The sequence below is a fragment of the Oncorhynchus kisutch genome, linkage group LG14, assembly GCF_002021735.2.
Source record: "Oncorhynchus kisutch isolate 150728-3 linkage group LG14, Okis_V2, whole genome shotgun sequence".
Classification (NCBI taxonomy): Eukaryota; Metazoa; Chordata; class Actinopteri; order Salmoniformes; family Salmonidae; genus Oncorhynchus; species Oncorhynchus kisutch.
In genome coordinates, this window is record NC_034187.2 from 45,546,922 (window position 1) to 45,560,671 (window position 13,750).

At 40.6% G+C, this 13,750-nt stretch overlaps 1 protein-coding gene across 2 annotated transcripts in view; it reads right to left on the reverse strand.

Annotated features, from left to right (window-relative positions):
* Positions 1-5,261: 5,261 nt before the first annotated feature.
* The window catches only part of gpr137c (G protein-coupled receptor 137c), a 57,588-nt gene continuing 49,099 nt past the window's right edge, over positions 5,262-13,750 (reverse strand). For both annotated transcript variants that reach the window (XM_020500811.2, XM_020500810.2), the window contains exons 6-7: positions 8,946-9,070; positions 5,262-5,549 (exon numbers count right to left, since the gene is read on the reverse strand). In XM_020500811.2, coding sequence (XP_020356400.1) covers positions 5,300-5,549; positions 8,946-9,070 — 375 coding nt within the window. In that variant the 3' untranslated portion in view covers positions 5,262-5,299. The remainder of the gene's footprint in view (positions 5,550-8,945; positions 9,071-13,750) is intronic.

Here is a 13,750-nt window from a genome sequence, read left to right on the forward strand (position 1 = left end):
ACACTGTGTTAACAACCCTCCAGACGAGCTTCAATGCCATACAACTCTCCTTCCATGGCCTCCAACTGCTCTTAATACAAGTAAAACTGAATGCATGCTCTTCAACCGATCGCTGCCTGCACCTGCCAGCCCGTCCAGCATCACTACTCTGGACGGTTCTGACATAGAATATGTGTACAACTACAAATACCTATGTGTCTGGTTAGACTGTAAACTCTCCTTCCAGACTCGCATCAAACATCTCCAATCCAAAGTTAAATCTAGAATTGGCTTCCTATTTCGCAACAAAGCATCCTTCACTCATGCCGCCAAACATACCCTTGTAAAACTGACCATTGAACACTGAACACTTATCTCCCTCACTAGCTTTAAGCACCAGCTGTCAGAGCAGCTCAGAGATTACTGCACCTGTACATAGCCAATCTATAATTTAGCCCAAACAACTACCTTTTCCCCTTACTGTATTTATTCATTTTGCTCCTTTGCACCCCATTATTTTTATTTCTACTTTGCACATTCTTCCACTGCAAATCTACCATTCCATTGTTTTACTTGCTGTATTGTATTTACTTCGCCACCAATGGCCTTTTTTGCCTTTACCTCCCTTCTCTCTCCTCATTTGCTCACATCGTATATAGACTTATTTTGCTACTGTATTATTGACTGTATTCTTGTTTTACTCCATGTGTAACTCTGTGTTGTTGTATGTGTCGAACTGCTTTGCTTTATCTTGGCCAGGTCTCAATTGTAAATGAGAACTTGTTCTCAACTTGCCTACCTGGTTAAATAAAGGTGAAATAAAAAAAAATATTCAAGTAGTAAAAGGTTAAGTATTTGGTCCCATATTCCTAGCACGCAATGATTACATTAAGCTTGTGACACTGCAAACTTGTTGGATGCATTTGCAGTTTTGTGTTTTGATTATTTTGTGCCCAATAAATAGAAATGAATGGTTAATAATATACTGTGTCATTTTGGAGTCACTTGTATTGAAAATAAGAGAAGGTTTCTAAAAAGTTCTACATTTAATGTGGATGCTACCATGATTACGGATAACCCTGAATGAATTGTGAATAATGATCGGTGAGAAAGTTAGACACACAAGTGACACCATACTGTACATTAGTTACCATTCATTTATATTGGGTACAAAATAATCTGAAACACAAACAGCAAATGCATCCAACACATATATATAGAGTCAAAAGCCTTATGTGGTCAATGGAATATGTGACCAAATACTTCACCTTTTACTACTTTAAAACATGTGAATTTGTCCCAATGCACTTTAACCTCCCATAGTCATTGTATAATGTCAAGTCCAAGGTGCTGGAGTACAAAGCCAAAACTGAAAATGTGTCACTGTCCCAATACTTTTGGAGCTCACTGTACTTTACTAGCGCATTCACCAGTACAAACATTTGTTTTTCAGTACAAACCCTTTTTTTATATAATGCATTCCACTGCTAATCTGCTGTGGGTTTCGTCTGTTCCAAGTGACGCAAATGCTGGCTTTGATAACCCCTCACACTGACACACTTAGGAATCCTTGTGAATATTGGTAAAGGCAGAAGGTTGTTGATTATGGATAAACTGTGAATCAACATCAGCTGGAGAACAAGTAACTCTGAAGTCAACTTGATCCCAAGTGTTACTGGATCAGAGAGGAATGGGAATACAACGGTGGATTGAAAGGCAGTCTTCTCTGTCAAAACACACGGGAGCTCGCCAAAATACCAGCAACAGAGTGTGAAAACCTTGTGAAGACTTACAGAAAACGTTTGACCTCTTATATACCCTTTGTTGGCGATGACAAAGTATTGAGAAACTTGTTATTGACCAAATACTTATTTTCCACCATAATTTGCAAATAAATTCATTAAAAATCCTACGTGAGTTTCTGGATTTTTTTTTCTTCTCATTTTGTCTGTCATAGTTGAAGTGTACCTATGATGAAAATTACAGGCCTCATCTTTTTAAGTGGGAGAACTTGCACAATTGGTGGCTGACTAAATACTTTTTTGCCCCACTGTATTTAACCCAAGACCAATAGGCAAAGTAATTTATTGAAGAAATTGCCAAGAGTCTTTCCAGTCTCAAAGCAGTTTGACCAACTAAAACCTGGTGGTAAAAAGTATTTGTGGAGAGAATCATGACATTTGCTGCTGCAGGGCTTTTTAAATGTCAAAAACATATCTTAGATATATGTGAAGACAGCTCTCATTACACTGAATGCCATTTCACTCAGATCCTCAATACATTGACCAATAATCGAGAAGGCAAGGATCAAGTACTAGGACCCCTTCTCCTCTATCAAATCCTTTAACTGTTTGATTGGGGGTGGATTAACCAAGGTTGACCTTCACCTCTATCAAACCGTTTGATTGGGGGTGGATTAACCAAGGTTGACCTTCACCTCTATCAAATCCTTTAACCGTTTGATTGGGGGTGGATTAACCAAGGTTGACCTGAACATACACATACACACAGTTATTTTTTTTAAACAGTGCAGTAAAACTTTATTTTAACATGGTAGTGCTTGCATATACATCTTTAGTGATCTATGAAAGATGGGTAAACGAGTTATATTCATTGGCCACCAACAAAGAATAAGAGACAAATTATAATTATTATAAAAGGCTAAACATGCTCTTTGCGAGACAAGAACTGAGACGGCAATAGATTTCACGAACAAAATAAGATCAATAAAAATACAATACCTTCAACTCCAACATTTGAATGCAGTATCTCCCCAATTGTTGCTATTAAAGGATCATTTGCATTCATGCTGGATAGAATGCTTTATGCTCTTGGATATGAGGGTGAAAATATAAACGTTTTCAGAGAACCTCTGTCAGTATTTTCCCATTGATTATAGCTGCCTGCTATCCTCTGCTTACTAACAGATTTGCTGCAACAATCACACACGTATGCTACACATAAGCTAACAGCAACAATAAAAATAACTTAGTTTGAGACTCCAAAGCAGGTTAAGGGAAAGATTATTTATACCATGACCCTAAGGAATCCACCTCTAAAATGATTTATTTAAAAAAAAAAAATTAAAAAGCCTACTGGAATTGGCTTGTGGCCAAAGGAGAGTGAGAGAAAGCTCAACCTGAGGTTACACCTTCTCACTTTCAGTCCCACTGAACACTTCCTGTATGAACTCCACAGCACCAAAGGTCAAAGGTGACAGCCCCAAACACAGATGGGTGGGAAAATAAAATAGAATGTACTGATATGATTGCATTCGCCCACTGATTTTGTTTGTCAGCTGATATTCATGGAAGGTAAGAAATCAAGAAAATAAAAGGCAAAACAAAGATAAAAATCATATTTTTAGACTGCAATTCCTCTTTCCCTCTCTGAACAAGTTCTTGCAAACAACACAAAACTCTGTTCAACAGTGAAAAACAACCAAGAGATGTCTTACCTCCTACCTATACCCTTAATGTGCATATAAGAAAGTTTAGCAAACACATACTCACACAGAGACGAACACACAAACGTGCCCTGTACACCTGGGCAGTACTAGTAGCCATGGAGTATAACAAAAACAAACATGGAATGCAGTTAAAATGGAAATAAGTAGGACATAAAGCTTAATCACTTTCGTTATATACAGCATTTTGTGCTAGATGTTTTCCACAAGGAAAAAAATGAACAGTAACTTTTAATGGCACATTTTCATGTGTCCCTGTATTATAGTGTAGCCTGGTCATAGATCTGTCTGTGCTGTCTCACTTATGGCCAATGGCTTGAATATGACCAGAGGATTTGGCAAGACAGCACAAACAGATCAGGGACTAATGATGGTGAGCTTGATGCCGTAAACTAGCACATGGATACAGCTACTGTATACTATTATAGTCAGGATAGAGAGGGTATATTTAAGCCTGTTTGTGCTGTCTGGTGACAATGACAATGGCAAGACAGCACAACAGATCTGGACTCCTGCTAGGGCTTCGCAAGGAGTACTGTACTATAAAACATCCCTCCGCCGATCCACACTTGGTCCGTACATTCATTTTACTGGGTCCAGAGCAGAACATTCATTAAGAAACATATTGTTCCCCCAAAGTCTATGCTCCATCAGGGGCCCATTCCCAAAATGGAGGCCCCCAGGAGCAGGTGTACCATCCTGGGATTGTCCCGCTAGGCAAGCTGGAGGCTCGAGACTCGTTTTTAGGCCCAGCTCTCAATCTGTGCGCGCTTTGGCAAAAGTAGCCTTCCTCTTTCATACTGTCTTTGACAGCAGTGAAAGATTCAAATGCAGTGTTAACACTTCCCATGGTGTCCCAGTGCATGTTAGGTTTGAATACCGAGGGCATTGCACATGATTATAGCCTCGGTGTTGGTTTGGAAGGGCATCGTCATGGATGGCTCATTGCACAGGTATCAACTAGTGTTCTACAGGGAAGTGAGACATGGTCTAGGGAACAGATTTGATTAGGAGCCGAGTCTACATTCAAGCCAGGATCTTGTCCTCAGAATGTGAAATTAGGGGATTTTTTAAAGTGCAAATGTCACCTCCCGACTCATGGAGGGGAGTCTATGTGCAAAGGTGTGGCGGGGAGAACTGCCCACTGGACTGAACCAAAATAGGCAAGGGATGAGGGGGACATATGTGCTGGTCCACGCACTTGTCTGTTCCCTGACAGTGATAGAGGACTTACTAGTCTGATGTCTGACAAACATACAGTATGTGTGTGTGGAAAAGCTGAGATGCACAATCCTTTCCCATACAGACACTTCCTTATTTTCCTCTACAGACTCTCCCCAGTTTTCCGGAATAGTAGAATGGTCCAGGACTATGAACTAGAAACATTTTAAAACTTTTTAAAACTTTTTAAATAACTGGAATATCACTGAGCTGACTACTCCCGAACCACCGCTGACCTCAAATGACCTCCCCTCATCTGGTCCCGTCTGACCCCGGAAAACCCAACAAGCTGTGCAGGTAAGTAGCGTTGGTGGGGGAGGGGACAGGTCGATAGCTGGAATGAGGAAGTCACGCAGTGTCAGTCACAGGGTCACATCCTGTATGAACTCCACAGCACCGAAGGTCAAAGGTGAGCCCCAAACACAGATGGGTGGGAAAATAAAATAGAATGTACTTCAAATATGATTGCATTCGCCCACTGATTGTGTTTGTCAGATGATATTCATGAGGGGTAATAAATCAAGAAAATAAAAGCTTTCCCAGGGTCATAGCCATGTAGCTGAAGGTCAGGACCGGCCCTTTCCTGAGTTAAATATTGTTTTCAGGGGTATCTACTGGGGCCGGTGGGGGTGGTTAGATCTGAGGAGTGCAGTAGTGATTTTGGGGTGTGAAATAGTAGTTATGGGGGGTGGCATTGTAGTTCTGGGGGGTGGAGTAGTAGTTATGGTGCTGGTCGGGCTGGATGTTTCCATAGGCTAAGAGGAGGGGGGCAGTGGAGGTTTGGGGGCCGTTGGGAAGTTGGGGGAACCCCGTCAGGCTGCCGTTCCTCTGGGTGGAGCCGTACCAGCTGGGGCCCAACTGGGGCGTCGTGGACAAGACACTACTGTGGGATGGAAGAGACAAGGTTAACTCAGCATTGTATCACATCTGTATGGGAGATGTAGGATGTAACCGGTGTTTGTACGGGGGATATACTGCTGGAATGTAGAATGTTATGTTTGTGTATGTGGGATATAGGATGTTAGGTGACTGTATGGGGATATAGGATGTTACAGGTGATATAGAATGGTTTTAGGTGACTGTATGCAGGCAATATAGGATGCAATATAAATGACTGCGTACAGGGGATATATACTTAACAAAAATATGAACGCAAAATCAAGTTTGCAGACAACACAACAGTAGTAGGACTGATTACCAACAATGACGAGACAGCCTACAAGGAGGAGGTGAGGACCCTGGCTGAGTTGTGCCAGGAAAATAACCTCTCCCTCAATGTCAACAAAACGAAGGAGCTGATCGTGGACTTCAGGAGACAGCAGACGGAGCCCATCCCCCACCATCCACATCGATGGGCCGCAGTGGAGAAGGTGAAAAGGTTTAAGTTCCTCGGCGTACACATCACTGACAATCTGAAATGGTCCACTCACACGGACAAAGTGCTGAAGAAAGCGCAACAGCACCTCTTCAACCTCAGGGGGCCGAATAAATTTGTCTTGGCCCCTAAGACCCTCCAAAACTTTTACAGATGCACAATTGGGCACACGACCTGCCCTCCAGGACACCTACAGCACCCGATGTCACAGGAAGGCCAAAAAGATCACCGAGACATGGCCTGGTTACCCTGCAATCATCCAGAAGGGTGAGGTCAGTACAGGTGCATCAAAGCTGTGGCGAGAGACTGAAAAACTGCTTCTATCGCAAAGCCATCAAACTGTTAAATAGCCATCACTAGCCGGCTTCCACCCGGTTACTCAACACTGCACCTTAGAGGCTACTGTCCTATGTACATAGACATGGAACAGTAGTCAATTTAATACTGTTTTACTCATTTCATATATTTATATGGATATGGATATATATAGATACTTTTTTAACAAATCAAAAACTGAAAAATTGGGCGTGCAAAATTATTCAGCCCCTTTACTTTCAGTGCAGCAAACTCTCTCCAGAAGTTCAGTGAGGATCTCTGAATGATCCAATGTTGACCTAAATGACTAATGATGATAAATACAATCCACCTGTGTGTAATCAAGTCTCTGTATAAATGCACCTGCACTGTGATAGTCTCAGAGGTCCGTTAAAAGCGCAGAGAGCATCATGAAGAACAAGGAACACACCAGGCAGGTCTGAGATACTGTTGTGAAGAAGTTTAAAGCCGGATTTGGATACAAAAAGATTTCCCAAGCTTTAAACATCCCAAGGAGCACTGTGCAAGCGATAATATTGAAATGGAAGGAGTATCAGACCACTGCAAATCTACCAAGACCTGGCCGTCCCTCTAAACTTTCAGCTCATACAAGGAGAAGACTGATCAGAGATGCAGCCAAGAGGCCCATGATCACTCTGGATGAACTGCAGAGATCTACAGCTGAGGTGGGAGACTCTGTCCATAGGACAACAATCAGTCGTATATTGCACAAATCTGGCCTTTATGGAAGAGTGGCAAGAAGAAAGCCATTTCTTAAAGATATCCATTTCTTAAAGATATCCATAAAAAGTGTTGTTTAAAGTTTGCCACAAGCCACCTGGGAGACACACCAAACATGTGGAAGAGGCTGCTCTGGTCAGATGAAACCAAAATCGAACTTTTTGGCAACTATGCAAAACGTTATGTTTGGCGTAAAAGCAACACAACTCATCACCCTGAACACCCTATCCCCACTGTCAAACATGGTGGTGGCAGCATCATGGTTTGGGCCTGCTTTTCTTCAGCAGGGACAGGGAAGATGGTTAAAATTGATGGGAAGATGGATGGAGCCAAATACAGGACCATTCTGGAAGAAAACCTGATGGAGTCTGTAAAAGACCTGAGACTGGGACGGAGATTTCTACAATGGAAAATCTACAATGGAATGGTTCAAAAATAAACATATCCAGGTGTTAGAATGGCCAAGTCAAAGTCCAGACCTGAATCCAATCGAGAATCTGTGGAAAGAACTGAAAACTGCTGTTCACAAATGCTCTCCATCCAACCTCACTGAGCTCGAGCTGTTTTGCAAGGAGGAATGGGAAAAAATGTCAGTCTCTCGATGCGCAAAACTGATAGAGACATACCCCAAGCGACTTACAGCTGTAATCGCAGCAAAAGGTGGCGCTACAAAGTATTAACTTAAGGGGGCTGAATAATTTTGCACGCCCAATTTTTCAGTTTTTGATTTGTTAAAAAAGTTTGAAATATCCAATAAATGTCGTTCCACTTCATGATTGTGTCCCACTTGTTGTTGATTCTTCACAAAAAAATACAGTTTTATGTCTTTATGTTTGAAGCCTGAAATGTGGCAAAAGGTCGCAAAGTTCAAGGGGGCCAAATACTTTCGCAAGGCACTGTATATACTGTATTCTAGTCATTGCCACTCCGACATTGCTCGTCCTAATATTTATATATTTCTGAATTGTATCATTTTACTTTTAGATGTGTGTATTATGTGATACTACTGCACTGTCGGCGCTACGAACACAAGCATTTAGCTACACCCAAAATAACATCTGTTAAATATGTGTATGTGACCAATACAACTTTATTTGTAACGTGTTGGTGCGCTGGAATAAAAATTCACTGAAATTTACCATACGCACAAAAATCTAATTTCTCTCACATTTTGTGCACAAATGTGTTTACATCCCTGTTAATGAGCATGATATCCTTTGTCAAGATAATCCATCCACCACAGGTGTGGCATATCAAGAAGCTGATTAAACAGCATGTTCATTACAGAGATGCACCATGCTGGGGATGATAAAAGACCACTCTAAAATGTGCAGTTTTGTCACACAACACAATGCCACAGATGTCTCAAGTTGAGGGCTCATGCAATAGGCATGCTGACCGCATGATTGTCCAACAGAGATTTAATTTTCAATTCTGTATCATAAGCCGTCTCCAACATCATTTTAGAGAACTTGGCAGTACGTCAAACTGGCCTCACAACCGCAGACCACACAAGCCCAGGCTCTCCACATCTGGCTTCTTCACCTGCGGGATCGTCTGAGACCAGCCACCCAGACAGCTGATGAAACTGAGGCGTATTTCTGTCTGTCATAAAACCCTTTTGTGGGGAAAAACAAATTCTGATTGGCTAGGCCTGGTTCCCCAGTGGGTGGGACAGGCCCGCCCATGGCTGCACCCCTGCCCAGTAATGTGAAATCCATAAATGAGGGTCTAATTTATTTAAATTGACTGATTTCCTAATATGAACTGTAACTCAACAAAATCTTTAAACATTATAAGTTTGTTCAGTATAAGATGTTATAGGTGACTGAATTGAATGTTACCCACCTCGGTCGATCTGCTCTGGAGTTGATGCTCCTGGACAGGTCGTCATCGCTGTCGTACCTCCGGGGGTTGTCAAAGAAATAGGCCCTGGAACTGAAGCTGTGGCTGTTGATCATTCCTCCTGGTGCCTGGGGAAAAGGACACTCTCACAGTTTAATAAGTACTTTCGGACAAGAAAAACACGCCTTTGTATGTACTTACACCATAGTAATAACACTGGAAATATCCTTGTAAGTACATCATATATGGGCCCAAATCGTTTCCTACTTCCTACTTCCACCGGTGATAAATTCATGTTTTCAAACTAGATGAGATAAGCTGATAACAACTTTAAAATAAAAGGCCCCTTAAAAGCTCATGCTGTTTTAAGCTACCCTGTACCGAGGTAGGCAAACATTTGACTAATGTGCATTCAAACGCATATATGATTCCTGTGAGCTCCTTGATTGGCTGGTTTACACAAAGTCAATGGCCCTACTTCACTTTTACAACATAAACACCGCGTTGCACTCTGGGATCAGAAGGGATGTAAATTTGAAACGTCTGCACCCGAGGTAAACCCAGGTGAAACGCGGGGTCCGGAACCGACACAACAGTATGTCAAAAGTAAACAGCTGTGTACCGTACTGCCGGTGTTGTGCCGAAAAGCTCCTCCTGCCAGAATCCCCCCTCTTTCGCGTGAACGCGCACGCACTCAGTTCTTCATTGCTGCGACTTGCTTGCTAGTTGAGATTTCTGATCAAGTTCGGTTGAATTTCATTTGTTTTTTTTAATGTCTGTTTGATAGTGGGGATGCACTAGTAAAACCTGCAGTTTTCGGTGCGGCTATTTGTTTCAAGTGTATTGAGTTTATAAATAAATCTCTTTGCCAAAATCTGTCATCTCTCCCATGTCTTATTCGACTAGTAGTTGTTCTGAAATGTTTATTGCTTGCCTACATTTGAATCCTTCTATGTTTAATATAACACAAATATATTAATTACTAATTTCGGTTGCTTATCCTGATGTGAAGTTTGTTCTATAGAAAGTATTTGACTCTGATGTGTGCCACAGAAAGTATTTGACTCTAGCCACAAAATTAAGGAAATTATAAGGGGGGGGGGGGGGGGATTTTCTTGCCTGACGAAATCCACCCCCCCATCATGGGACTGCAAGGCCTGGCACACTTCAGAATAATTTTTGGTGACCTATCATCCCCTCTGATGTGTGCCACAGGAAGTATTAGACTAGAAGGAAATGGTTATTCCAGCAATAATAAGCCGTTTTCAGAGCCCTCGACTGTTCTCTCTACCCATCCCTCAATTCCCCATCTCATCGTGCTTTTCCCTCTTATGGCTTTTCCTACAACTTTTTAAGTTAAGAATGTAGGGTGCAGTAGTAATAATAATAATAATAAATTAAATTGTACTCTGGGTGAAAAAAAAGTTCAAATATATAAGTCAACATGAGTGCATATCCATAATCACTGTAAACTGTTATAATAGACAAAAAGAAGAAAAACATACATGTATAATAATATAATAAACATAACTTTGACTGAATGTGCCTCCATGAAGAATCCCCTCCCCAATAGGTCCCTTCGCCCTCAATAGAACACCCCCATCACCATCATCCCCATCAACCTCCCCCCACCCTCCAACCACAAAAATGACAATAGAAATTAAAATAAATATATACCAAGATATATCTACACATACTCACACATGTACAGTACATAAACATATTCAAGGGACAACTCAACTTAACTCTCATCTCTTTTCCTACATCAGATATGCAGGTGACATTTCCACCTGGATGACAGCACATAATCAGCAAGACGGAGATGCTCTTCATCCGAGGGAATGCCTGCCCATTCTCAGATGTTAGATCATCCAAGAAGATCACGTCATTTACATTCCAGCCCTTGTCAGCTCCAAATTTGACTACTTCAACTCACACCCTGCTGGAATCCCTGCATTCTTGGATTATTAATCTCTATATTGTAATCAATAAACTATTTCAAAATGCTGTTCTTTTATTAACATATGTTCAGATCATTCCTGAGAGAGAAGCGGTGTAATATCTCCAGATGGGCGTGTGCTACCCTTCCTCACCCATCCCAACAAGATGTTACTTCTTGTGGGGTCTTTGCCTTGAAAGTAAATATGAGAGTATAAGTAATGTACAATTAACCTACTAAAAGTACACTGACGAAAAGGCAAAACAGAACTGTCAAATTATATTATAGCTGTGTCGTTGTATACTCGCGAATTAGAATCTTAAGTGTAACATAATTTTGTTGGGGAAAACTGAAATGGACATCCATTTTTTTAACCCAATTTGCTAAACGTGTGCAGGAGGAGTCAATTGTCTTTTCAAATACGGACAAAGATGTTAACATCATGTGAGAAGAAATAGCAGTCACTCTCCTCCAAAACACTGATATGGTCAATTTCTTATTTAATATAATTGAAGATTTAAAAAAAACATTTATATGATGACCTGTGCCACTTCTGTGGAGAGGTGGACAATAATGAGGAAGACACTAACTGGGTAATTGCTTGTTCACTTCTAAAAGGCATATTTTTAGGAGTACGAATTTGAAAAACAGTAATATTTCTAGCGGTAGTATCATTCGCTTTGTCTGATAATGAAATAATTATAATTCAAGAAAATGTATTTAATGTTTAAATATATTAACATTTTTCCTCATAAATTTCAGATTGGTTGTGACTGCCGCCCACGATGGTTCCACCAGTCCTGTATGAAAACCATCCCATTATTGGAGGATTATGTCTGTCAGGACTAGGTTAGGCTCGAGTTCCAGGCGACAGTATTACCTGGAAAAAACTTTCCATAAAAAGTGGACTAAATGTTCAGTTGAGCTGTTGCAGCTTTCCAATATTTGTTTATGCTATTTGTCTTTTTATATTCGATTTATTGTAATTGTATATCTTATTACGCAAAGATCGAAAATTCTATTGCTTATTTAATGTTTGTTAACAAATTTAACTCATTTGTGTGTCATTTGTGTGATAATATTTGTGTATCATTATTTTCTTAAACATGACAAAATTTTATTAAAATAAATGTTTATGTTTCTTTATACTCTAATTTTGCATTCTGTGGCACAGACTACTGGTCAACATGAGCTAACAAAATTATTCTGAAGTGTGCCAGGCCTTGCAGTCCAAAGATAGATAGGGGGAAGAATTTCAGCAGGCAAATAAATGGCCAAGCCAAACCCCCCCTTCTAATTTCCTTAATTTTGTGGCTAGAGTCAAATACTTTCTGTGGCACACATCAGAGTCAAATCATTTCTATAGAACAAAAAATAATAATTAATGTATGTGTGTTATATTAAACATAGAGGGAGTAAAATGTAGGCAAGCAATAAACATTTCAGAACAACTACTAGTCGAATAAGACATGGGAGAGATTATAAATTAATATCTTTGCCAAAATGTGTAGACTAATACACTGCAGACATTACTAGTGCCTCCCCCGCGATCAAACCGGCATAAAAAATCAAATGAAAGGCAGCCTAACGTGAGGGGGGGGGGGGGGGGGGTTTCAGGGAGAATTGTGTCAGGGGGGAGCTTTTCAGCACAACACCTGCTAGACTCGACACAACGTTACATTTCACAGACTACCGACTGACCCAAAACAACAAGTAATCTGGAACACTTTAATTCGGAATGACAGACAAAAAAGTAGTAACGTTAAGTGGACATCTGTAGCCTGTATTTTGAGCAGAGTGCCAGGTCCTACGACCAGAATACCCCAACAATATTTCCCTGGTCCAAAGAATGGCCTGACATAATAGAAACACCCAACCTGACCTATCCCAATGCACAAATGTCCCTGACTGAACACCAACTTGACCCATCGACTGTAAAAGACCTTCAGAAGAAAGCAGACAAAGAGGACGATCTGAGGTAGTTTAACTGCTTGCTAGCTAAGCTAGCTTGATGCATGTTGCTGTTATGTTAACTAGCTAGTTAACATATCTTGTGTTCCTAACCATTTTGCTTAAGATGCTCATTTTGCAGACAACAATATTATTAAAACACGTACCATGAAGCGGGTGTTTTTGCTTTATCCAACCTAGTTCCTGAATGTGGATTGTGCCTGGCTTTATGATTGTGCTCTCTTACAACACACAGCTTAGCTAGATACAAATCAAACCAAAAAATGAAGAAAGCAGACACTGTTCAAAACCATATTTTCTTTATTTTTTCCACAAATGTTGAGTATTGACCAAGAACCGTGAGAGAATGATTAGGTAACTAGCTAGGTACTCTGAAAATAACAGGCTTACAGTATGAATAACTTGGCTATTCTAGTCCATATGTTACAATATGGTGACTTACCCCACTTTAGAGTAGTTCATGAGCGAGGAGAGGCTGTCATAATAGTGCCGTAAAGAAAAACTGTTTAGGGCAGGGATGTGCAGCCCCCATTTTGAAGGCCCTTGGATCAGTCTAGGTCTCAACTTACTGTTTCAAGTAAGAAGAGTGCATTAGCAGTTTCTCTTGTTATATCAGTCATTGATAGTCAGTCAATTAACCCATGTCAGCTAACATGTTTTACATTGTTAAGTTAGTTTAGCGGACAGCTATCTAAATTTGTTATCATGGTTGAATTACTATCCAGGTGGCCCCCATTGACTTTGTTAGTCAGATATTATATTAAAAACTGCAAACATTTCTCTCCAGCCTATGGTCAAATTTGTAGAATTGCATGAAATGATCTGTAAAACAGCAAATATTCCTCTCCGCCCCAAGGCAAAATAAGAAGAACTGCAAAGACTTGACTTTAAAACTTTT